Source organism: Phoxinus phoxinus (genome assembly GCF_949152265.1).
Source record: "Phoxinus phoxinus genome assembly, chromosome: 18".
Taxonomy (NCBI): domain Eukaryota; kingdom Metazoa; phylum Chordata; class Actinopteri; order Cypriniformes; family Leuciscidae; genus Phoxinus; species Phoxinus phoxinus.
In genome coordinates, this window is record NC_136893.1 from 25,535,823 (window position 1) to 25,561,879 (window position 26,057).

A 26,057-nucleotide genomic window follows, 5' to 3' on the forward strand; every position below is an offset into this window, starting at 1 on the left:
TAAACATCATCTGTTATGCTCCAGAGGAGAAAGAAAGACCCTAACGATTAAGGAGCTCGGTCTGGACTCATCGCCATTGTTTATAGGCCACAGCCGTGAATAAGCACAGTGATAAGCTCACCGTTGTCCTTTCGATGTGATCCTGCAGGGAATCTATGAGAAGGTCTCCCACGGGTTGCCATCCTGACTTGAGCTCCTCGGCCTGGGCTAGATGCAGGTCCAGTTGGTCCATGGAGCTCTGGAGGTCCTGGAGTTTATCTAGCGCTCTCTCCACCTGCTCTTGCCAGGTGCCCGCGTGTCCCATCAGCCGGTCCCAGCGCTCACCCACCTCTGCGGTCTGCTTACGGATGGCCTTAGCCACCTGCTGGGCCTTCTCCTCCGGGGTCAGCTCTACGGAAAACCACAGACACCATTAAAGTTACGTCTTCACTTCAGTTGACCATTTTGGATTTGGATTTTACAGGGCAAGTTACTGAAAAGCTGAATCATCAAATACAGTCTCAAACTCCTGTAAACTACAGAGGAGCCTAAAGGCCCATTCACACAAAGAACAATAACTAGCAATAATTACATTAGTGCCCCATTGTGCTTTTTCGAATATTCCCTTTCATGCAGTGTGAAATATAGCTGTTTGTGAATGTAAACGGTCTGCAAAGTTGTAAAGTCAAAAGTGCACGATAAATAAAGTTAGTCTCCCAAAAGGAAGAATCGACTGTTTTCATTGGCTGCCCACGAACAAAGTCTATTTTGACCCGCCCTCTAACACTGTAGCTGGTTGGTGTTGTTTAATGTCGAAAAGACACTGTTTTCAGTGCTGCAAATTAGTGCTAAATTCAGTGCTATTGTTGCAGATTATCTGTTGTTCTTACAACTTTAAGTAGAGTAAAGAAAATGGATGGAGCCAGATTTGTTTAGCAAATTTTTACGTTATATCAGTCATTCATATGCACTGTTATTGCAGTTCCCGCATGTGCAACACAGTAAATTAAAAATATACACATTGGTTTGTTGATGGACGTACACTTGTTAATGCTGATGGTGAGGAATTACAGTTGCAACATCTCATAATGTACCTCAAACTGAGTAGTGTATCACTGAGAAACATCCTGCTCAAGTCGTCCTTGTGATGGAGGTTCGGGTTGAATAACTAGTTCTTCCAATGTTTCATTATCGGACTCGCGCTTGGATTGATATGGTAAAATTGACGCCATTTTAATGTCTTTACAGTGTGTACAATCGCTGAGGACTGAGGAAGCCTCCGGAGCTGAAGTTCAGTTATGGTAATAGTTGTTTAGCTTCCGACGTTCTGTACGCTGAAGACTAATCACAACAGACTGGGCCATCTGACCAAACAGAGCAGAGTAGACAAATCACAACACACTGGGCCACCTGACCAATCAGAGCAGAGTAGACCAATCACAACAGACTGGGCCATCTGACCAATCAGAACAGAGTAGACAAATCAGAACAGACTGGGAAATCTGACCAATCAGAGCATAGTAGGCCAATCACAACAGACTGGGCCATCTGACCAATCAGAACAGAGTAGACCCATCACAACAGACTGGACCATCTGACCAATCAGAACAGAGTAGACAAATCACAACAGACTGGGAAATCTGACCAATCAGAGCATAGTAGGCCAATCACAACAGACTGGGCCATCTGACCAATCAGAGCAGAGTAGACCAATCACAACAGACTGGGCCACCTGACCAATCAGAGCAGAGCAGGCTTGCGGAAAGGAGAGGCTGAATCTTCGTCGTTTGAGAATCATTGAAAAATGTGGTGATGTCCAATGTATATTAAGAGAAAATTTAAGTGTTTGTAAGGGTGTAGCCAAGAACAGGCAGGACAGGCAGTGAATGGATTGATTTATTTCTTCCAAAGAATAAATTATATACAGGGGCAGATATAATCAAAGTAATTTCAAAAATAAAGTCCATATAAAAATCAAAACTAAAGCTGGAAGTTAACTGAAACTAACAAAAATAAATCTCCCCTGTTAACAAAATAACAAACAAACAAAAATACTAAAGGTCAGCAGATCATGATGTTACTGGGTCTGGACTGATCTGCCCTCTGATACTTCCACCACTGCTATATATACCCCTTAGTCTCTACCAAACAAAAATAGAGGTAATCATCAAAAGAAAACGTTCCCCAATTAACAATAATATTTACAACAAAGTATACACTGTATCGTACCTAACAAAATACCATCAAGTACTTAAAGCACAATACACAACCTACTCCAAACAAACAAAACAAAATGAAACTAAATGAAATCAAATAAAAGATCCCCCTCCGATTTGGATTACGATGGTACAGTCCAATTTCCTCTGGAGCAGTACAAGTTTGGAGGCTGATGCCCCGCCTCTCCCTTTGTTTGGTGACACATGGAATGCGGCCGTTCACTCCATGGACCAGAGGAATCTAGGACTCAGGTAGAGTTTAACAGCAAAGAATATTAGTAGTGTGCACCCTTCTATATATTCAAACTTTAATAAACTGTTAACTTGATAAGTTGTCCTGTGTAAGTTGTCTTATTTCTTATACTAGGGGAATTAATAAAATAAAACAAATTAAACATATTAAATTAAACTTCAAAATAACCAATTTAAATCATGGTAGAGTTAAATATGTGAGGTGAGCTACGCACCCGTCACACTCTCCCCCACCTCCGGTTCCTCGCTCACATGGCGGGAAAGGAAGTCAGCAGTAAGGTTCTCTCGTCCTGGCCGGTGGAGAACCGTAAATTGATAGGGTTGCAGAGACAAATACCAGCGGGTTATCCTGGCATTAGTGTCCTTCATGTTGTTCAACCATTGGAGTGCTCGATGGTCAGTCTCTAAAGTGAAATGCCTGCCCAAGAGATAATATCTTAAAGAGTCCAATGCCCATTTCACTGCTAAGCATTCCTTCTCAATAGTGGAATAGCGCACTTCCCTAGGAAACAGTTTTCGGCTAATATAAGCCACAGGGTGATAGTTTCCCAGTTCTCCCTGAAGTAGCACTGCTCCTAGTCCAACTCCTGACGCATCGGTTTGTAAAACAAATGGTTGATCAAACTTGGGACTGTGCAACACTGGGCTTTCCTGTAGCGCTCCTTGAATGTCCTGGAAAGCTCTCTGGGCCTGCTCCGTCCACTGAATCTGATTTGGGCAATTCTTCTTAATCAGATCTGTTAGGGCCGCAGCTCTCGAAGAAAAATTGGGCACAAATCGACGATACCACCCAACCAATCCGAGAAAAGACCTCACCTGTTTCTTGGTCTTAGGTAGGGTCCAGGACTTAATAGCTTGCACCTTCCCCACTTGTGGCCGGATGACCCCATTCCCCAAGACATACCCAAGGTATTCAGTCTCTTTCTTTGCCAGGGCACATTTACCAGGGTTGATTGTTAGTCCTGCTTCTTGTATGCGTCTTAAAACCATCTGCAAATGCTTCAAATGCTCTTCCCACGTTTCACTAAAAATCACAATGTCATCAAGGTAGGCTGAGGTAAAATCAGACAAGCCATGCAATACCTGATCCATTAGTCTTTGGAAAGTGGGCGGAGCCCCATGCAGGCCAAAAGGCATAGTCTTAAAATGATGCAGGCCCCAAGGAGTCCGGAAAGCAGTCAATTCCCTGGATCTGGAACTCAAAGGCACTTGCCAGTAACCTTTACATAGATCAACAGTGCTCAGATATTTTGCATTACCCAGGCGTTCAGTCAATTCCTCAATACGAGGCATCGGGTACGAGTCAAATTTCGAAACTGAATTCAAATATCGAAAGTCAATGCAAAATCTTGTAGTTCCATCCTTTTTAGGTACTAAGACCACAGGACTGCACCATTCACTTTTGGAAGGTTCAATCACCCCCAAAGAACTCATCAAGTCCAATTCCTTTTTAAGGGCTGGAAGTAATCTTTCAGGTACACGATAACTCAGTCTCTTTGGAACGGCATCTTCTTTCAAGATGATGTCATGCTCTACCAGCTTTGTTCGACCAGGCTCCTCCTGGAACAATTCAGGATGACACAGAGACTGAAGTTGCTGTTGCTTGGACTCAGAGAGATGATCTAAATTGAGCACTGCAGAATTCTGAACAGGAAAATACTGCTCTTCCACCTCTTCCTCATCCTTCACAGACCGAATCAGCAGACATTCCTTCCGAGGGGACCATTCTTTCAAAAGGTTTACATGCAGAATTCTCTTTGAACGGGCTTGTCCTGGAGTTGAGATCTCATAAGTTGTAGGTCCCAATTGCTTGAGTATTTTAAAAGGCCCTTGCCACTTGGCTAACAACTTACTGGACACTGTGGGCAACATCACAAGCACCTGTTGACCTGGAACAAATGAACGAGTTCTTGCAGACTTATCATACCAGGATTTTTGTTTCTGCTGAGCCTCTGCCATATGCTCTTGAGCTAAATTTGTCATTCCTTGCAATTTTTCATGCATTGCCACGACAAAGGATGCAACATCTATTTCTTCCCCCTCTCCCTTCTCACCGGCCCAGGTCTCCTTTAACAGTGACAGTGGTCCTCTCACATCGTGGCCATATAACAATTCAAAGGGTGAGAAACCTGTTGAGGCCTGGGGTACTTCACGATATGCAAAGAGCAAATAAGGCAACCATTGATTCCAATCTGCACCGGTCTCATTGATGAATTTACGGAGCATACTTTTGAGGGTTTGATTGAACCGCTCTACTAATCCATCCGTTTGAGGATGGAACGGCGTAGATTTCAAGCCCTTTATGCCCAATAACTGGTAGACTTGCTTTAAGAGGTTTGAGGTGAAATTGGTCCCACAATCAGTCAGTATCTCTCTAGGAAATCCTACCCGAGAAAACAATTGAATCAAACAGGTAGCTACTTGCTTAGCTCCAATAGTCCTCAAAGGAAACACCTCTGGATACCTGGTAGCATAATCACTCACCACTAACATAAACCTATGCCCTGCTCTACTTTTCTCAACTGGACCAACTATGTCCATAGCAAGTCGTTCAAATGGGACTCCTATAACTGGAAGAGGATGAAGAGGAGCTTTAGAGGGGAGTCTATTAGAGGTCAACTGACACTCGGGACAGGTTTTACAGAATTTTACAACATCAGCTCTAAGGCCAGGCCAATAAAAATGTTTCTTAATTCGAGCCAGCGTTTTCTGCCTACCCAGGTGACCCGCCCAGGGAATGGAGTGACCCAAACCTAGGACTATATTTTGAACTGCCTTAGGTACCACCATCTGTAAACCATCTCCCTGTTGTCGATACAGCACGTTCTCTTGAAGAACAAACCTCTCTACTACTCTACCCTCTACAGACTTCACACCTTCTCCCTTACCTGTCAAAATAGCCTGTTGATACAGTGAAGACAAAACAGGATCAGTTTGTTGCAACTCAGCCATATTACTGGGAATCTTAAACCCAACCAATTCATCCAGCTTTCCACCCTGTACCTGACCCTCAGTTTCCACATATCTGTACTTCTCCTTCCTTCTCTGCCTTCTCGATTTCCTTACTTTAACTGGACCAGCTTCCAGCTCAGCGTCAAAGAATGGAAGACTCTTGAAGGTTTCAGACTCATCCATAGACTGCCTAACCTGAGCTCGGGTCATCACCATACTACAAACAGGGTTACCAGGCAAAAGGTTCAACAGCAGAGGAAAATCTTGCCCTAAAATCACAGGATATGGCAATTTTTCTACTACTCCCACTTTCAACAAATAAGGTTGCTCTTGTACCACCACCTGCACTTTTACTGTAGGGTAAATCTGCTCCTCACCATGAACGCATCTAATGACAACACTACCTTCATTCTCTTCTGAATACTTTGGCACCAAATGATTTTCCACCAGCGTCTGCATACTACCAGTGTCTATTAATGCATTCACCTTTTTCCCATTCACTTCTACCGGAACAGTCAGGCTCTGCGGTGGAGTCCACTTTTCTATTGGTACCGAACATATTTGGGAACTCTTCACAGATAGCTTAGGACACATTGGCTTTTTATGCCCTTCCTGTCCACAATAGTAACAAATGGGCACCTGACTAGACTGAGGTAGAGGCCTAGAGAACTGACTATCTATAACCTTAGGCTTCTTACAAGAGGAATTAAATTTACCTTCACCTCGACCAAATGTTGACGAACTCCTATTTTCCCTATTCCCTCTTTGAGCAGAATACCAAACTTGGGAACGAGAGCGAGCAGCTACAAAAACATCAGCCAAGGAAGCCGCCTGAACAGCTGTATCAGGGTTGTGTTCCCTTACCCATACCTGCAATTCTGGTGAAAGCATTCTCAAATACTGCTCTAAAATAAGCACTTCCCCCACAGCCTCAACAGTCTTCCCCTTGGGCTGAACCCATTTTCCATACAGTTCTCGAAGTCGTACATAAAGTTCTTTTGGAGTCTCATCAGGCTCAATCTCTAATGACCGGAATCTTTGACGGTAAGTTTCAGGATTAATGGCATACTTGCTTAATATGGCAGATTTTACTTTGTCATAGTCTAACGTCTCCTCAATGTCCATGTGCACAAAAGCACTCCTAGCTTTACCAGTCAATAAGGGGACTAACCGAAGGGCCCACTCACTTGTTACCCACTTACAGGCCAGAGCTATTCGTTCAAAGGTGGTGAGAAAATGTTCAATGTCATCTGAATCTTGCAATTTCTGCAACTTGGGCTCAATCATACCTCGAACAGGATCTGGAGCAACGACCACTGAGGCATTGGACACATTCTCTGGCATCTCGGAAGGAAGATCAGGTCCTAACAAGCCTCCAGGATCAGGGGTAGTGCGAATATCCACTTCCTCCCTGAGAAGGTTAAATTGATGCTGCATTGTTTTCCAGCGTTGCTCCTGCCGAGCTGCCTCCCGCTCCATTTGGGCCTCTTGTCTTTGCTGAAATGCCATATTTTTACGAAACATCTCTGCCAGGTCTTGCAGAGTCAGCTGACCAGGATCATCAGCCATCTGTGAAACTCCTCCAACTGCCGCTGGCTCCTCCACTAACTCCTCCACCGACACTGCTTCATCTCGTTGCTTGAACTGTGCCAGTTTCTTTGGAGCCATATTGCCACTACTCAGCACTGTCCTTTACTGGCACATCCCACCGCTGCCACCATTTGTAAGGGTGTAGCCAAGAACAGGCAGGACAGGCAGTGAATGGATTGATTTATTTCTTCCAAAGAATAAATTATATACAGGGGCAGATATAATCAAAGTAATTTCAAAAATAAAGTCCATATAAAAATCAAAACTAAAGCTGGAAGTTAACTGAAACTAACAAAAATAAATCTCCCCTGTTAACAAAATAACAAACAAACAAAAATACTAAAGGTCAGCAGATCATGATGTTACTGGGTCTGGACTGATCTGCCCTCTGATACTTCCACCACTGCTATATATACCCCTTAGTCTCTACCAAACAAAAATAGAGGTAATCATCAAAAGAAAACGTTCCCCAATTAACAATAATATTTACAACAAAGTATACACTGTATCGTACCTAACAAAATACCATCAAGTACTTAAAGCACAATACACAACCTACTCCAAACAAACAAAACAAAATGAAACTAAATGAAATCAAATAAAAGATCCCCCTCCGATTTGGATTACGATGGTACAGTCCAATTTCCTCTGGAGCAGTACAAGTTTGGAGGCTGATGCCCCGCCTCTCCCTTTGTTTGGTGACACATGGAATGCGGCCGTTCACTCCATGGACCAGAGGAATCTAGGACTCAGGTAGAGTTTAACAGCAAAGAATATTAGTAGTGTGCACCCTTCTATATATTCAAACTTTAATAAACTGTTAACTTGATAAGTTGTCCTGTGTAAGTTGTCTTATTTCTTATACTAGGGGAATTAATAAAATAAAACAAATTAAACATATTAAATTAAACTTCAAAATAACCAATTTAAATCATGGTAGAGTTAAATATGTGAGGTGAGCTACGCACCCGTCACAGTGTTTTTTGACTGATGCATGTAAATCTGTTGTAGAAGACTCCAAAACTAAATTAGGAACCTTTAAAATAGCATGACACTATAACATCCACATCATTGGACGATAAGGTTCTGGTTTGTGTTCTGTAGCGAGACTTCACTATTCTCATTGAATTAGAGCGATTATTCAAACTTTTCATTGTAGTTATCGTCCATATAAAACTACTGCCATTTTCACACCTGACTAAATTTTTTCACCGTTTTCTTTTTTTTTTCAGAACATGGTGCGTTTTCTACCTTAATTTGGTTCGTTTAGGCATATACAAACATGGACACTCAGATCTGCAAAATAACCGGTGCGAGATCACCTGAACTAGTGTTGACCCGATTGAAAACTAACTCAATTGTTGTGGTGAGAAAGCAATTTGAGCCAACTGACCCCTAGACTAAGTTGTATCACAATTCATAATGGAAGATGCATTACGTAAAAAGCAGCAGTGTCTGATTCTGTTAGTAATCGTTAGTAATCTAACACATTAGTAATCGTTTATCACATTACTTATTGAAAACCAAAGCGTTCCTCTTCATCTTGAAATGTTGTGCAATTGCTCTTCTCACTAACAGATGCATTGCAAGAATGCTCTCCCGACGAAGCATTAATTCCTGCTCTAACTGATAAATTACATATATATATAATGTGTGTGTGTGTGTGTGTGTGTGTGTGTGTGTGTGTGTGTGTGTGAGAGTGTGTAACAAAAGCTAGTCCGCATCTTGATGAGAGGAATCCAAGAATATAAACAGATGCACCAATGAGAGGACAGTTTTACTCACACGACTTGCATAAGCACATTTTGGCACGCATTGAAATATTGCCTTGTGAAAGCTAACCGAACCAAGGATGAAATGCAACATTGTAAGAATTGAAGTCTCTGTTTTGGAACAAAACAAACCATCTACAGATCTAAAAATGTCCTGTGTCCAATGAAATTATAAACTTTGGTACTGATTATATTTAGTATAATGTTTAAAGGGTTTAATTGTGTGTTAAACAGCCATAACAAAAGTGACAATAATTTACCTCAGAACTTGGAAATAAAACACTATGTGAACAAGTGTGTTCCAGGGAAAATAATGATTCGGTATTGATTTAAATATTGATGGTCTTAAACACAATCGTCATCGTGTTTTGCCTCAGGACAGCAATTGCGAGTACATTTTCAGTCATCTTTGCAGGAATGCAATATGGAGACTTTACAAAGGAACATTCCTCTTTAGCAAGACTATGAAAGTACAAAGCAGGCACAACAATGCCGATGTAATCATAGATATCTATGGGAACAATATGCGTCACAAAACCTCAGTTTTCACAGTCCACACTACAAAGCGAAAACAACGTTTTTTAAATTCATCCACTTGGGAAAGCGTTTTAAAAAAAGCTTCGTCTTGGTTGTCAAAAATGCCGTCTCGATGTGGAGGAAGGCCAAACCGGAGAGAAAAAGATGCGTTTTCAAACAAAAACACATTAGTGTGGACAAGGCCTTAGAAGACAGAATAATTTGACCACATACTGTCTGGAACCGGCTCTGCGTTTGGGATACACATATGATCCCAAAAATGTTGCCAATGGGAAGCTTACTATGTTTTCGACTAGAGTAATATAACCGTTCTGTTTTGAGCACCTCACATTTATCAATATGACAACAATTTGAACTTTTCCACATTTCTTAGTGAGGGGTCACTTAAGAAAGTGTTCACTAACGAGTCCACTCAGCTAATGAGCTAAAGAGCGGGAGGTTTACAGACGACAGGAGGCAGATGTGTGGGCTGTTCAGAAAGAGCCGAGGGCATGTCTACAGCATTAACATCTGCGCTTTCATTCAGCTTCCAGGCTTTTTTGAGGACGTGAGGAGACACTTTAGCACAAACGGCAGGGCTGATTTCTCCATTCCACAAATGCTCACCTCTATCTTTCATCTTTTTATTTCTGATTCAGCCAAGCGAGAACCAATTTACAATTCAAATGCGTTCAAGCGTTTCTGGAAAGGTTTGAAATTCAATTAAGATCCAGGGGTTGAATGGAAATGAAAGTGACGGTTTCGCAGCGGCTTGTTTATGCTCATTTGATGACGAACTGCGGAACAGATTGCTTTACATTTGAAAACATACAATTCGATTTGGAAAACATGCCTTTGCGTGAACATTAGTAGTGTATGATTTTATCTCTGAAAGCTGTGTGTTTGTGCGGGACGGGCAGAGCTCGTGAGTGGTTATCTGTTCAGATAGCTGAGCGCTGCGCTTTGATCGCAGGGATAAAGGGAGATGGAAGCACAGAGATCGCTCAAGGACTCTGAATGGGAGATTGCTCGAGGTGTTCGGAGGGAGGCATGCGGAGAGAGATCAGAAAGCACTGCCCCTCTCAACCCAGCTGACATCAATAGGAGTAAATGTGAATGTGTAAATGTGCAAATGTGTGGAAGAAATATGAAATACGCAGCACGCTGAATCTGCACCCTCAAAATTACATGGAAAAAGATTTCCATAGATATCAAAACTTTCATTTACAAAGTTCTACACATCCAAGTTTATTTTATGGCTGTGAAACAAATGTTTTAAAAATGCATATACATAAATAATACATAATACATAAATTTATATAAAATAATGTGAATATAAAAAAAGATTAATATTAATAATATTAACTATATTAACTAAATAGAACAACAATTATAACTAAAAACATTAAAAGTTTGCCATAAGTAATGTTGATTAATCGCAAAGGAGGAGGGGAAAACATGAATGTATGCTCAAGAAGAGAAATCTTTTTTTTTAAATTAATTATATTTTTTAAATTGGATAATTTATTTTTGCTTCCAGCCCTAGTTTGTTTATGAAATATTTCCCCTAGTTTGATAATACTTCCAGTACACACACACAAACACACACACACACGCACGCAGCTGTACAATATAGCTCCCGTGAGTTACCCGTAGCAGATCTATACAGGTGGAGCTGGGGAAGGTGGAGGGTTTCTGAAAGGTTGACCAGCAATCTCATTGGCTACTGATACAGCAGGAACCAATCAGCTGTGCTCTATAGATGTGATCACGAGCAGATTGAGTTAAGAACCTGTCAGCCGGCGCCATCTAGAGTTTCATGACAGAACTTTGTATTTTTCTGGTCTTTTTATATCTTCCCATTGTAAATCCATGAAACTCTAAACTCGAATGGAAACTGAATAACTTTCTTGATTACAAGTAACACAAAATATGATATTCTGAAGAATATTTCAACTGTTTTTGTGTATATAATGAAAGTAAATAGACCCCACTCATGTGCTAGTTGACAGTCGCCTGGAGTCTTTGCTGTGTTTTTTTCAAGCACAGCTTTTTGGCCGGGAAGCAGTCGACAACATGGCTTTCGTCATCACTAGTTCTTTGACGTTGGCGCAGGGCCTAAATCACTAAAGGAGGTTGCAGCACACTTCTAGCAGACACATGATTTGAGACGTCCTTCATGTCTGTAGCACAAACATTTCAGGACGAGTTATGCAGCCAAGTTTAAAATGTAGACTTAAGTGAAAGTGACATATGAAGGCCAAGTATGGTAACCCAAACTCGGGATTTGTCCTCTGCATTTAACCCATCCAAGTTAGTGCACACACATTAGGAGCAGAGTAGTGAACACACACACCGTGATACACACCCGGAGCAGTGGGCAGCCATTGCGCTGTGGCGCCTAGGGAGTGATTGTGGGTTGGGAGCCTTGCTCAAGGGAACTTAAGTCATTTACTGCCGGTACTGGAATCAAACCAGCAACCTTTGAGTTACCAGTCAGACTCGCTAACCATTAGGCCACGACAGCCCTAATGGTTTGTTCAAATCCCTAACTCTCAGAATGCGCAGCAGTAATAGTTCTGCTTGCCTCGGCAAAAACTTTCTGCTCTAGATGACTTTGGCGTTTTCTGAAAGACAAGAAGCATTGAGCTTCGGGAAAGTTGAAAAGTGGAAAGAGCCTGCAGTCTCTGATCTGCCAATTAACCCGGTTTCAGTGGGCATTCACACACTCCTCCTAAACGCTTGCTGGAGTCCGTGCGCATGCGTACGTGCTCTCACACACTCACTCTGCAGCTCTTCTTCTTTCTGATAACTTATGTCTGATGTTTGTCCTAAATTAGCTTTTCAAGCGGGTCCCAGAGGAAGTGTCCAGAGAGCTGGGGAACTTCCCAGACATCAGATACTGCAGTTAAGAGCGTGTTGACAGGAGGTGTCCGACTTATCAGAGTCACTTACATCAAAGAGCATCCCTTAGAGAGTGTCAAAATAATCTCCGCTGGTGTGTGTGTGTGTGTGTGATGTTCTCATACTGGTCTAAGTTTCTCAAGTCCTTCTTTTGCAGAGGTATTTTTTTAAGAGCAATCGTTTATTGTAAATGTTACTTTCTCCTTGCCTTATTGAGCACATGGGTCCAAACTCGCGTTATTCATGGTATAAATCAAGACTTGTGCATTTTATCCCTTTTCTTTTCTCTTTATCATTACACATCTGGTAGGATGGCAGGACTAAATAAATAATGGGCTCTCACCAGTTTTGGGTTGCAGGTTCTTGCGTGGCTCTTCGGGTCCTTCGATTGGCTGTTCGGCCAGAAACATGTGTGCCTGATCCAATGAGCTGAGTACTAAATGCTCACGCTCCTTAAGCTCCGCCCTCAGAGCCTGAAAACACAAACCAGTAACATCACATTACAACCCGTCAATCAATACTGGCATTAATGGAGCTTAATCATGGAAAACAGCAGTACAGGAATAATGCAAACAAAATCTGGTGGGAAAAACAATTAGCATTAGGAAAACAGTCGACCAATCAACAAAGAGATAGAAAGACAGATGGACTACATAGAGAAGTAGATCAGTAAAAATAGACAACAGTATGAAGAAACTGATTTTCCACAACAAACCACATCTCAACAACAAATGAATCAAAGTTCCCTGAACTGGGATGGATGGATGGATGGATTGATGGATGGATGGATGGATGGATGGATGGATGGATGGAGGGAGAGAGATGGATAGATAGACAGAGAGATAGATAGAGAGAGAAAGAGAGAGAGAGAGATAGATAGATAAAGAGATAGATAGATAGAGAAAGATATAGATAGATAGAGAAAGAGATAGATAGATAGATAGATAGAGATAGAGAAAGATAGATAGATAGATAGACAGATAGATAGATAGATAGATAGATAGATAGGTAGATAGATAGATAGATAGATAGATAGATAGATAGATAGATAGATAGGTAGATAGATAGATAGATAGATAGATAGATAGATAGATAGATAGATAGATAGATAGATAGATAGATAGATAGATAGATAGATAGATAGATAGATAGATAGATAGATAGATAGATAGATAGATAGATGGACCGATATTTTTTTTAAAATATTAATAATCAGTGAAGCGAAAGATTGACTAAAAACAGATTATGCCAGACTACTTTTGGTTTCCTCTTCATGAATTCTATTCTTTTATTTAGGCTTTTCCCCCATTGTGCCTGATGTAGTCTGTCATTATTGGATGTTATATCATTTCTTATGCAAGCAAGCGCTCCATCCAAAGAGACCGAGAGAAAGAAAAAGTGTGTGTTTGTGTGTGAGATCAGTGAAAAGCAAGATGAAAAAACAAAGAGATCAAGAAAAGGTGAGAATGAGGGCAGAGAAAGATTGATAGGGTGCACATATAAAAACGGACACTGAAGTGCAATTGCAAGCACAATCTCGGAGGTCAAACAAGGCATTTCCGCAGGGTCGCACGCAAATTAGCCAAACTAATAGCCGTTCCCTAACTCAGACAAAACTAATTCCTGCCTTCGGGCAGCTTCACGACTTCTGCACACACACATACACTTAAACGAATAGCCAAATCTCAGCGGAGGAAAACTGGATTACCATTCCTCTGATAGTTGGGCCCCTAAGGCTCGACTGGAGAGCAGGGTCACGGCACCCTTCCACACTTCTGAAACGGTCGTTAAACAGAGCCGGAGGAAGTGATAAGCCTTTTAATTACATCCTGCTACAGTAAACCTAGCGAACGCCATTAGAGGCCCGAATGAGGAGAGCGAGGAAGAGGAGCGGACCATTAAACAGCATTACTGAGACGCTAAGGGCCGATATTAAAGAACAATACAGATTAGAGTAAGATGGACAAAGACGCTCATGAGGTCAAAGAAGAACATCACATTTGAGTATGTGATAACTGGATAACCTGTGTTTCCCTATTAGTCAACAGACTACTTAGATAAGGAAGTAAACTACTGAATATCACCTACATTGTTTTCTTCAGCTATGGCAGCATTAAGCAGAAAACATACACACAACTGTGGTTGCACATCAACTGAATTCACTATTATTGAGTGTCAAGCTGTGATTGGCCGAGCAACCATAAAAATTGGAACACTCCTTAAGATTATCATGCTTTTCCATTCACTGATAGCCCCAAAGATAAATGACACGGTTTAAACACTATAACTTTAAACAGCCTAATTATACAGTTTCATTAAAGGGTCATCGTTTACTGACCCCCCTGTCCATCCCAGAAGACTTTTGTTCATTTACAAATCCCAAATGAAGATATTTTTAATATTCTCTCGTAATTTTTACCCATCCATTGAAAGTCCACAAAACCAAACCTTCAAAAAGTTTATTAAGGGACCAAAACTTAAGCTTCATAAAGAAACCGTAAAACTACTCACACTCACACCATAAGAGAAAACACACAGAATATATATATATATTATGTAACCTAGGAGTTTTCTGTTCTACCATTGAAAGTCAATGCAACACTTTTAAGCTTCAAGTTCATAAAGAGTTCATCTTTTAACTGTTTTCCCACCAGCGTTTTTGAAAAAAAAAAAAAGTTGCCATCCAGCTGCAGCATTTTTGATCATTTTCGCAAAAGTTTCATGGCCCCCAGAATATATTTTTTTTGTATGAATATCTGAACATGCATGATATAAAAAAAAGAACAGAGCGTGTGCTTTTTTAAAACAAACAACAGCCCTGTTTTATTCTAGCTTCATGCATTATTTGTTTATCAACACTTGAATGTGGGTAAGTTTCATAAAAATGTTTACATTTGGAGCAAAATTTATGTTGATTGATCCAGATTGGCTTCATCCAGATTGAATTCAGAAAACTGACCAAAACACAGATGGAGTCGATCGAGTCCATCAACACCACAAAGCTTCACAGTCCTGTAAGCTTGAAAGTTTTGGTTGCCTTGACAAAATGTTGCCAAAACTCCCGTTATAATCAATGAATCTCTTATTGTGTTTGCACTGTTAGTTATGATAAAAGCATTCGTGAGAGTGCAGAAATCGAATTGTAATGACGAGATCACTGCATTCATGCACTCAACGTGTCTGTGATCGACTACAATGCCCATCACTGCACCCTTTCACACCACCATCTAAATATAACGTATTAGATACACTTTGCACGATTAGTAAACCTTGAGAACCGTAATAGTAAAAACGTGCTGAAAGTTTTCGAGAGAGTTAAACATGTAATACTAGCTATTTTATATGCAAAGCTGTCAGCCAATCACAGCAGTGGGCATTTACACTGAAGTCTCACAGACACGCCCTTCAAACAGAGCATTTAAATCAGAGGCTAAAATCAGGGTAGAAAAAAATGCCTTTTATTTATACATTATGTCAACTTTACGTTGGCGCTTATAGCTGAAACATGTTTTAGTAAACAACCAGCATCAAAAAAAGAAAAGAAAAAAAAGGATAGCTCTTTAATTTCTTCCTTTCACTAAGATGACGAGTTTCCACTTTTAAAGCCAAAACAGCATCACTATCATCAGTGCTCTTCCTGAGCTCTTAAAACACTTTTGACGGACGCAAACAGCCAAACACAAAAGCGTGCGCATTCACAGTCCTAAATGGCACATAATGAGTAACCTCAGTGGCGACAGTGAAAGACCATTCAAAAGCATCAAAAGGCAAACTACTCGACACATCCTGAACGTCTCTAAAAGACTCTCAAACAAGCACTCTGACGGCTGGGACGATGAATGTGAAGAGATTTCAGAAGAGATCGGTATTGTCTGTCAGTTGTAGCAGCATCTTGCCCTTGACTGAAGCTCAGGTCTAAGATGCTGGAATTATGCCAAAGTGCCATTTATCGCTATAGCAACAAACAGCGTCATAGCAACAATAATTACCTCAGCACTGCTCTCCCCAATTTAGAATAATGTCACCCTCAATGTTTAATTGAACTATCATTTTATTGAATCATCGGTGGCATGCTATCGATTACGAAGAACATAGTTTTGCCGATAGTTTTGAAACAGAAAACGCGTCTTTAGTAAAGCACACACAGTTGGAGGTTTAAAGCATGACTTATTGAGTCATCTGTACGAAAAAGTGTTATTTAAAAGTATCAGAAATACATTTCTAGGCGGAAATATTTGTTTTGCTGCTTTCAAGACCTCATGATAAGTTAATATGCGAGCTTAAAAGAGTTTTAAATGATTGTGTTCAATTTCATACTTTTAACACCATGGCAATGAAGCCAAAGCCCAAGGAAGTTAATATTCTTTGGGTGTACTTATAAAAGTCAAGCCATATTTCAAAATAGTTGGGCAATTGACTCTTTTTGAATGGCTTCTTTCAGGAGAAGCACACAAAGGGCAAAGGGTTTTAGTACAAGACAATGTTGGAGAAATTGATCTGTGCTTAAAATATCAGGTAATGACTTTCCAATCCATTTAACAATGTGTAAATTGAAATCAATACTCTGGCAGCAAATCGACACTGATTCATAACTAATGTCTAACAAAGTTGACCGAAGACTGTCATTATTTCAGACAGATGAAAACGTACGGCCCACCTCTCATCAGGCCGGGGCCTTTTTTTTTTTTAGCTTTTAGTGTGAATATGTTAGCCTTCAGGTTATAAATAATTAGTATTTAGGAGATACTATAAGCATTCAAAACTTAAAGTCTCTCACTTCCGCTAACATGGATCACGGATTTCTCTGCGGATTTCAGCTCCTCATCACATCTTCTGTCCAATCAAATGCTCTCTAGAATATAAAGCTCCGCCCCCTATGCTATAAACACCACCTGTCCAAAGCGACCATTGACCCGTCACGGAGCAATATGGGCTGGAGATGTGTGTTCGGTTTTATTCTGTTTTCCAACTGTACTTTGGTTAAGAATGAAATGGCAAGAATTGATTCACTCCTCTACTATTGAATCGACCGTATCACCAGCGCTCGGATTCGCTTCCATGGTGCTGTGAGGTAAACTAAACGCTATTGGCTATTTGAAAAGGGGGAGGAGCCATTCAATGTCCCGCCTCAGCTTCCTGTTTCAGTGGAAATGACATCAAAGCATCATCCCAGGCACTCCAGTGGGGCTTTAAGTGTCTTTCATCTCTTTACTGCCTGCATAAAATGATCTTCAGAGTGAATCGCAAGTGAATTTGTATTAGTCATAGTGAGGTCATTCTTTCCTGTCGCAGGTCAGAGAAAAGTCTGAGGCCTCGGGCGGCTTTAATCAGTCCGGGGATTCAAGACCCAAATGATCAGGATAAATCACACAGATGTTGCCATTATTCAACAGAGCTGAGCCCGGCAAAGTAACAGCAATCAGTGCAAAGACACTTTCAAACTTTTTCCAACATTTCTGTGCCCAGACTGTTGCAGGGATGTGACTAATGCAGCATAATAGTGGTTATATAACAGCTTCATGAAAAATTAGAAACTGCGTGCATATAAATTTCAGTCTGTTCTGTGCATTAAGCTGTCATATTCAGAGGACTAAATAACCAGAGGCTTATGAACTACTTTTATGCCACATTTATAGTGCTTTTTTTTTTTTTTTTTTTGCCCTTTCTGGAGTTTGACAGCCCATGGTCACTGTATGGATAAAGAGCAGCTTGGACATTCGGCTAAATCCTCTGAGGAAAAACATATGATATGAGGGTAAATGACGAATTTCATTTTGAATTATTCTATTAAAAGGTCGATAAAAATTGTCTCTGATATTACATAAGTCGTTTTTCCTTGTTACAGTAAAAAGCTTTTTAGCATTACACCCTTTTTTAGAGGACCTTCCAAAACGGTGATTGATAGTTTTAATTATGGCTGCAATAAAGGAGGCTTTTCTATTGGATAATTAGATGTATGATTAATAAACACCATTACTGAGACAAAAAGATGAGGGAATTCAGAGAAACTGTCCTCAAGTGCTCTGTAAACTTTATCGCTAATGATCAAATGAATGCTGCGTGGGTAAAATTACATAAATTAATATGCTAACAGAAACCCAACACACACAGAGACACTTTCAATATCTATAACATGGAGAGAAATTAGTGTTGTACTCCAGCTAATAGAACACTTTTCAAGTAATACTAGTCTAACAGACATATATTTATATATATATATATATTTACAGGTTAATTTTATACTTTTCATATACATTTGTGTAAATATGAGCTGCCTTATGAGCTTTTAGTAAACAAATAAAAATGTTTGTTCCCAGATAAACATGTCAACCCTATTGTTATTATCATTTTGGTAATAGTCAATGCAATAAAGTAAGGTAAGGTGAAGTAAAGTAAGGCAAGGTGAAGTAAAGTAAAGTAAGGCAAGGTAAAGTAAAGTAAAGTAAGTTAAGGTGAAGTAAAGTAAAGTAAGGCAATGTGAAGTAAAGTAAAGCAAGGTGAAGTAAAGTAAAGTAAAGTAAGGTGAGGTGAAGTAAAGTAAAGTAAGGCAATGTGAAGTAAAGTAAAGTAAAGTAAGGTAAGGTGAAGTAAAGTAAAGTAAAGTAAAGTAAAGTAAGGTGAGGTGAAGTAAAGTAAAGTAAGGCAATGTGAAGTAAAGTAAAGCAAGGTGAAGTAAAGTAAAGTAAGGTAAGGTAAAGTAAAGTAAAGTAAGTTAGGGTGAAGTAAAGTAAGGTAAGGTGAAGTAAAGTAAAGTAAAGGAAGGCAATGTGAAGTAAAGTAAGGTAAGGTGAAGTAAAGTAAAGTAAAGTAAAGTAAGGCAATGTGAAGTAAAGTAAAGCAAGGTGAAGTAAAGTAAAGTAAGGCAAGGTAAAGTAAAGTAAAGTAAGGTAAGGTGAAGTAAAGTAATGTAAAGGAAGGCAATGTGAAGTAAAGTAAGGTAAGGTGAAGTAAAGTAAAGTAAAGTAAAGTAAAGTAAAGTAAAGTAAAGTAAGGTAAGGTAAGGTGAAGTGAAGTAAAGTAAGGTAAGGTAAGGTGAAGTAAAGTAAAGTAAAGTAAAGTAAAGTAAGGTAAGGTGAAGTAAAGTAAAGTAAAGTAAGGTAAGATGAAGTAAAGTAAAGTAAAGTAAGGTAAGGTAAGGTAAGGTGAAGTGAAGTGAAGTAAAGTAAGGTAAGGTGAAGTGAAGTGAAGTAAAGTAAGGTAAGGTGAAGTGAAGTGAAGTAAAGTAAGGTAAGGTGAAGTGAAGTGAAGTAAAGTAAGGTAAGGTGAAGTAAAGTAAAGTAAGGTAAGATGAAGTAAAGTAAAGTAAGGTAAGGTAAGGTAAGGTGAAGTGAAGTGAAGTAAAGTAAAGGAGAACTCCAGCGCAAAATGAACCTTTGGTCTAATTACACATTGTTACCTAGTCAACCGTTATCTGAGATTTGTTTTCATGATTATCGAATGTAAATAGTTTTATCTCTAAAAACAGTTTAGCCTATAACGCTAGTATAACGCTAGTATATGGGGCATGGAGTAATGACAAATAAAAATCGCTTGTTAATACCACTAACAAGGCTCAAAATAGCCCCACACTAACACGGTAGCATAATGAGGGTCACTACCTTCAAACCGAAGCATTGAGAACTTTGACAGTGTCCAGACAGTTTAATAAGAAGATATTTTATACATACAGTCAACTTCACGAATACAAGCAGAAGCCATCTTAGAAAAACAGACTCGATCAGTCGATCTACGAACCACCGATCCAAATGCGCTGGACCATATGAGATTCTACACAGTTCAGCGCATTTGGATCGGCGTTTCGTAGATCGACTGATCGAGTCTGTTTTTCTAAGATGGCTTCTGCTTGTATTCGTGAAGTTGACTGTATGTATAAAATATCTTCTTATTAAACTGTCTGGACACTGACACAGTTCTCAATGCTTCGGTTTGAAGGTAGGGACCCTCATTATGCTACCGTGTTAGTGTGGGGCTATTTTGAGCCTTGTTAGTGGTATTAACAAGCGATTTTTATTTGTCATTACTCCATGCCCCATATACTAGCGTTATACTAGCGTTATAGGCTAAACTGTTTTTAGAGATAAAACTATTTACATTCGATAATCATGAAAACAAATCTCAGATAACGGTTGACTAGGTAACAATGTGTAATTAGACCAAAGGTTCATTTTGCGCTAGAGTTCTCCTGTAAGGTAAGGTGAAGTGAAGTGAAGTGAAGTGAAGTAAGGTAAGGTGAAGTGAAGTGAAGTGAAGTAAAGTAAGGTAAGGCAAAGTAAAGTAAAGTAAAGTAAAGTAAAGTAAAGTAAAGTAAAGTAAAGTAATACAAATAAATATTTGAGTAGGCTAAAAATCGAATGTTTCCTTTTTTGTCAGATTGATCCAATCTGATATTACTTGTATTGTCAGAAGGAGATGAGCTCAATGTCAACCCTTTTAGCATGATTTTGATTCATAAACAACAGATACAGTGCTTTAAAACTGGGCATTTTATGGAAGTACCAGCATCAAATTATCCTTCGTAGCTTCAAGGTTTGAGCACAAGGCTTGTAATGTCAAATTAAACTGTGACGATTGTGTAAATTAAATTAAAGTGTCAACCCTGTTACCTTTCTAAAGGCATAACTATATCACAACATACATTTATTAATATATTAACCAAAAATATATTAATTTAGTCTGAGGTTGCACAATGCAATTAAAACATACATTATTTAATTCAATATGAAAATGTACTTAGGAAATCACCTTTTCAAAATGGAAAAGCCACAGTTTCCGTTTCATCGAATGACCTCAATTAATCCCGGGATAAAGGTCATTCCGATTGAGGCGTCTCTCTAACGGGCTCAGTGTCTTTATCACTGGAAGTTTGCAGACAGACAGTGTGTTCGCCTCTTTTTAGTCTCTCAGACCTCACACAAATTATTCATTTTCACTTCCATCTGGTGTTCTGGGGCGCTCTATCCTGGTCCCGCCCGCTTGGCACGGCACACTAATCAGCCGTGACGTGTTCAAAAGGCCTGGCGTTTTGTCCCCGCACGGCTAAAGCTCTTACCAGGGCAGCCGGCTCAAAGACAATCTATTATCAGAGCCCGAGAAAAAGATGAGGCGGCGAGAGAGAGAGTGGGAGAAAGTCAAAACGGGGGGGCAATCTTTCTCTTCGCTCAAGAGAATCATTAGTCAAACTGTCTGAGCAAGAGAGAGAGAGAGCATAACCAAACTGTCACAGACTCGTTACAGTTTCAACCTTCCTGCCACCTTCCCATAATTCCCTGCGGTGGTTTTGTCAGGTGTGTTCTCAGCGCTGTAGGTATTCTTAAATCAAACAGCAAAAAGAAGCCAGAATTGTCGATTAACCATGCCACAACACCTCCTTAAACAGGTCTTAATTATCAGACGCATCTCTGGATCTGTGCATGTAAACATTTAAAAACGTTATTTGTGATGCTGGGTTAGTCAAACACTGATTCAAATGTTTTCGATTAAAGGTGAGATGGTAAACGGTCTGATTGTTCTGTTCAGGCCTGCTATCAGTTTGATTACCGTTATTATCTCACAGACAGTTAATGACACATTTTGGTGATTTGTCATTTCGGTGACGCGCTGTACACACACTCTGTGACACATGCTCCAAACACATGATCCGAAAATAACTGCCCAATATGATGATTTAACAGAGTAGCATAAACACTAATATTCCCCGCCGGGTAATCTGATGAGATAATGAAATGCCGGAGAATGGAGGAAAAAATGTGTTGAAGATAAAACGATGGAAAGAAGAGACAAGATGAAATAAAAGAGACAAAATGAGACAGGGGATGGGATGAGATGAGATGAGATGAGAGGAGAGGAGAGGAGAGGAGATGAGAGGAAATTAGACAAAAGGAGAGGAGACAATATGAGAGAAGACCAGATGAGATGAGAGGAGACAAGATGAGATGAGACGAGAGACGAGATGAGACGAGAGAAGACAAGATGAGAGAAGACCAGATGAGATGAGAGAAGACCAGATGAGATGAGAGGAGACAATATGAGATGAGACAAGACAAGACAAGACAAGAGAAGACCAGAGGAGATGAGACGAGACAAGATGAGAGGAGACAAGATGAGAGGAGACTAGAGGAGAGAAGACCAGAGGAGATGAGAGGAGACGAGATGAAACGAGAGGAGACAAGATGAGATGAGAGACAAGATGAAATGAGAGGAGAAAAGATGAGAGGAGACGAGATGAGAGAAGACCAGAGGAGAGGAGAGAAGATGAGATGAAATGAGATGAGACAAGATGAGAGGAGACTAGAGGAGATGAGATGAGACAAGATGAGAGGAGATGAGACAAGATGAGAGGAGACTAGAGGAGATGAGATGAGACAAGATGAGAGGAGACTAGAGGAGATGAGAGGAGACTAGAGGAGATGAGACGAGACAAGATGAGAGGAGACTAGAGGAGATGAGATGAGACAAGATGAGAGGAGACTAGAGGAGATGAGACGAGACAAGATGAGAGGAGACTAGAGGAGATGAGATGAGACAAGATGAGAGGAGACTAGAGGAGATGAGATGAGACAAGATGAGAGGAGACTAGAGGAGATGAGATGAGACAAGATGAGAGGAGACTAGAGGAGATGAGATGAGACAAGATGAGAGGAGACTAGATGAGAGGAGACTAGAGGAGATGAGATGAGACAAGATGAGAGGAGACTAGAGGAGAGGAGACTAGAGGAGATGAGATGAGACAAGATGAGAGGAGACTAGAGGAGATGAGATGAGACAAGATGAGACGAGACTAGATGAAATGAGACGAGACAAGATGAGAGAAGACTAGAGGAGATGAGATGAGACAAGATGAGAGGAGACTAGATGAGAGGAGACTAGATGAGAGGAGACTAGAGGAGATGAGATGAGACAAGATGAGAGGAGACTAGAGGAGATGAGACAAGATGAGACGAGACTAGATGAAATGAGACGAGACAAGATGAGAGAAGACCAGGGGAGAGGAGAGAAGATGAGATGAGACGAGAGGAGATGAGACAAGAGGAAACAAGAGGAGAGGAGACAACATGAGAGAAGATGAAGAAGATTAGAGGAAATGAGGAGAGGAGACAAGATGAAGAAGATGAAGAAGATTAGAGGAAACAAGATGATATCGACAAGAGGAGAGGAGACAAGACAAGAGGAGATGTAAGATGAGAGGAGAGGGGAGACAAAGAAAAACAAGGAAGAGAGAAGAGACAGGATGATACAGATATAAGAGGAGATGAAATGAGACCAGAGGAAAAAAAATTATATAAAATTGGAGACAAGCTGAGAAGAGGAAATAAGAGAAGAGAAGAGAAGAGACAATAAGAAGATAAATATATGGGAGCGAAAGTTACAAAATGAGATGAGAGAGGAGTTGAGTTGAAAAGCGAGAGAGGAGACAAGATGAGATGAAACCAAGACAAAGTACACAAGATGGAGGGAGACAAGATAATGCGTGTGTGTGTGTGTGTGTGTGTGTGTGTGTGTGTGTGTTCTCACCGTGCAGTGGATCTGCTGCTGCAGTAGTGTGGGCACGTCTCCTCCGATGGGCATCTGTTTATTCAGCTCCTCATCCTTCACACTGATCCAGCGCCCCAGTTCCTCCAGTACTGACAGAAGCCGGTTCCAGCGCTCAGCACTGGCCTCCAGATGAGCCCTGCACACACGATTAAACATTTCAATAATACAAACCTTACTACTAGATTAAGATGCAAGATTAGAAATGCATTAGGATTTTCCCACAAACACAGTTAAACAGGAGAACTTTCCAACAAACTTTCTCTGTAGAAAATGAGTGCAACAGGTGAAACTGTGTGTGAGAATGCAGAGCTCAACAATGTGAGCGTTTCATTCGCACTTGCGCCTAAAAATAGATGTGTGCAAACTATAAAATGTACAGCAGCAACTCAGCCACGAAGCAGAAGACCACATAAAGTCACAAAGGTCACCAAGTGCTGCGTAGAAGTCACCAAAGCTCTGCAGATTTCAAAGCTGAAGTGCCAAACGTCCACTAGCATTAATATCAGCACAAAAACTGTGTGGCGGGAGCTTCACGGAGTGGGTTTCAATGGCCGAGCCTCACACCGCCAACTACAGTGCCAAGCGTCGGATAAAGTGGCGTAAGTCACGCAGCCAAGGGAGCAGTGGAAACATGTCCTGTGGATTGACAAATTACACTTCTCTGTTTGGCAGTCTGATGGATGAGTCTGGGTTTGGCGGATCCAGAAGAACGTTTCCTGTCTGACTGTATTGTGCCAACTGTAGTTTGGTGGAGGAGGGATACTGGTGTGGGGTTGTTTTTCAGGGGTTGGGCTTGGCCCCTTACTTCCAGTGTAGGGAAGTCTTAATGCTTCAGCCAGTGGTGTAGTCTAGTTTTTTGTAGTGAGTATACTGTGAGTTTATAATATATAATATAATATTCACGCGATTTGATCTGTGTCCATTGCAAACACAGACGCGGTGAATTTATGAATGAAAGTGTGAAAGTTCTGTCACAAAACGAAGTTGTTACGCATCCTCACGCTTTTTTTAGTGGGTATACGGAAATACTTGGCATTTCCTAGTGGGTATACGGCGTATACCTGCGTATCACGTAGACTACACCACTGGCTTCAGCATACCAATGATGCTATGCTTCCAATTGGCATTTTTCTACTCCAGCATGACTGTACAATACAAGGTCCATAAAGACATGGTTGGATGAGTTTGGTGTGGAGGAACTTGACTCGCCGGCACATAGTCCTGACCTCAACCCCATCTACACCTTTGGGATGAACAGGAATGGAGATTGTGAGTCCAACATCAATGCCTGACCAAATGTGCTACTGGATAAATGGGCAAAAAATATCCACAGAAAAACTCCACAATCTCTTGGAAAGCCTTCCCAGAAGAGTGGAAGCTGTTGTAGCCGTGAAGGGGGGACCAACTCCATATTAATGTGTATGTATTTATAATGTGACGTCATTACAGTCCCTGTTGGTCAGGTGTCCCAATACGTTTGGTGTATTATATAGTGTCCAGAAGGTCCTTAAAAAAAGCTTAACGCAATTTAAGATTATAAAAAGTCTTGAATATCTTAAATGATGTAACAAACATCTCAATTATCATTTTAAGAGGTCTAAAATTTGGGGATGGACAAACAGAATCAAAGACTTCAGGATTACTAGAAAGCCTCAGGCATGTGAGTTTGACCAGGTTGCCCCAGTTGATGCAGACGGTTGTAAGACAACACGTGACACGTCTGTCTTTCCGTGTTTTCACTGTTATACGGTAGGGGGCGCTGTTATGCATCTTCTAAAATAGTACAGAGTCTCTGGATCAAAACACAGATAAAAAAGAGCAGAAAGAGATAAAAGCATTGCTTATGCACATTGTAGTCTGTGAAAAAAAACACAGCTTTTTGTTAAAAAATTGCTTTTTTTATGAAACACACCCACATACAAGTGTTGATAAAACAAGTCTTTTTTGATATATTGCATGTTCAGATATACAACAAAATATTCTGAGGGCCATGAAACTTGTGAAAATGATCAAAAACGCTGGTAGTTGCTGGTAGTTTAAAAACAAAATATATTGGTGGGGAAAGAGTTAAAAGTCCTGAATTTTTATTAAAATGAAAACATATTTTGATACATTTACATCGCATCCCTAAAAGTTTTGAATGTGCCCCTAATTTTTCCAGCTTGCACCTTGGGAAAAAAGTAAGTGTCAAGCCCTGGTGTATGTAAATGAACGCATCAGCAAGACTTGTAATTATGCATGTTCACTAATTAGTGCCTAATTAGATTTAACATTAGAGCACACAATTACATTGTTGTCCTCTCACTCACTCACACACACACACACACACACACACACACACACA

The 26,057-nt window shown here is 40.4% G+C and overlaps 1 protein-coding gene across 4 annotated transcripts in view; it reads right to left on the minus strand.

Annotated features, from left to right (window-relative positions):
- The window catches only part of utrn (utrophin), a gene marked incomplete at its 3' end in the record, with an annotated part of 231,004 nt that overhangs the window by 67,297 nt on the left and 137,650 nt on the right, over nucleotides 1-26,057 (minus strand). For all 4 annotated transcript variants that reach the window (XM_079588189.1, XM_079588190.1, XM_079588188.1 and 1 more), the window contains exons 54-56: nucleotides 23,693-23,849; nucleotides 12,525-12,654; nucleotides 122-390 (exon numbers count right to left, since the gene is read on the minus strand). In XM_079588189.1, the coding sequence (XP_079444315.1) occupies nucleotides 122-390; nucleotides 12,525-12,654; nucleotides 23,693-23,849 (556 nt within the window). The remainder of the gene's footprint in view (nucleotides 1-121; nucleotides 391-12,524; nucleotides 12,655-23,692; nucleotides 23,850-26,057) is intronic.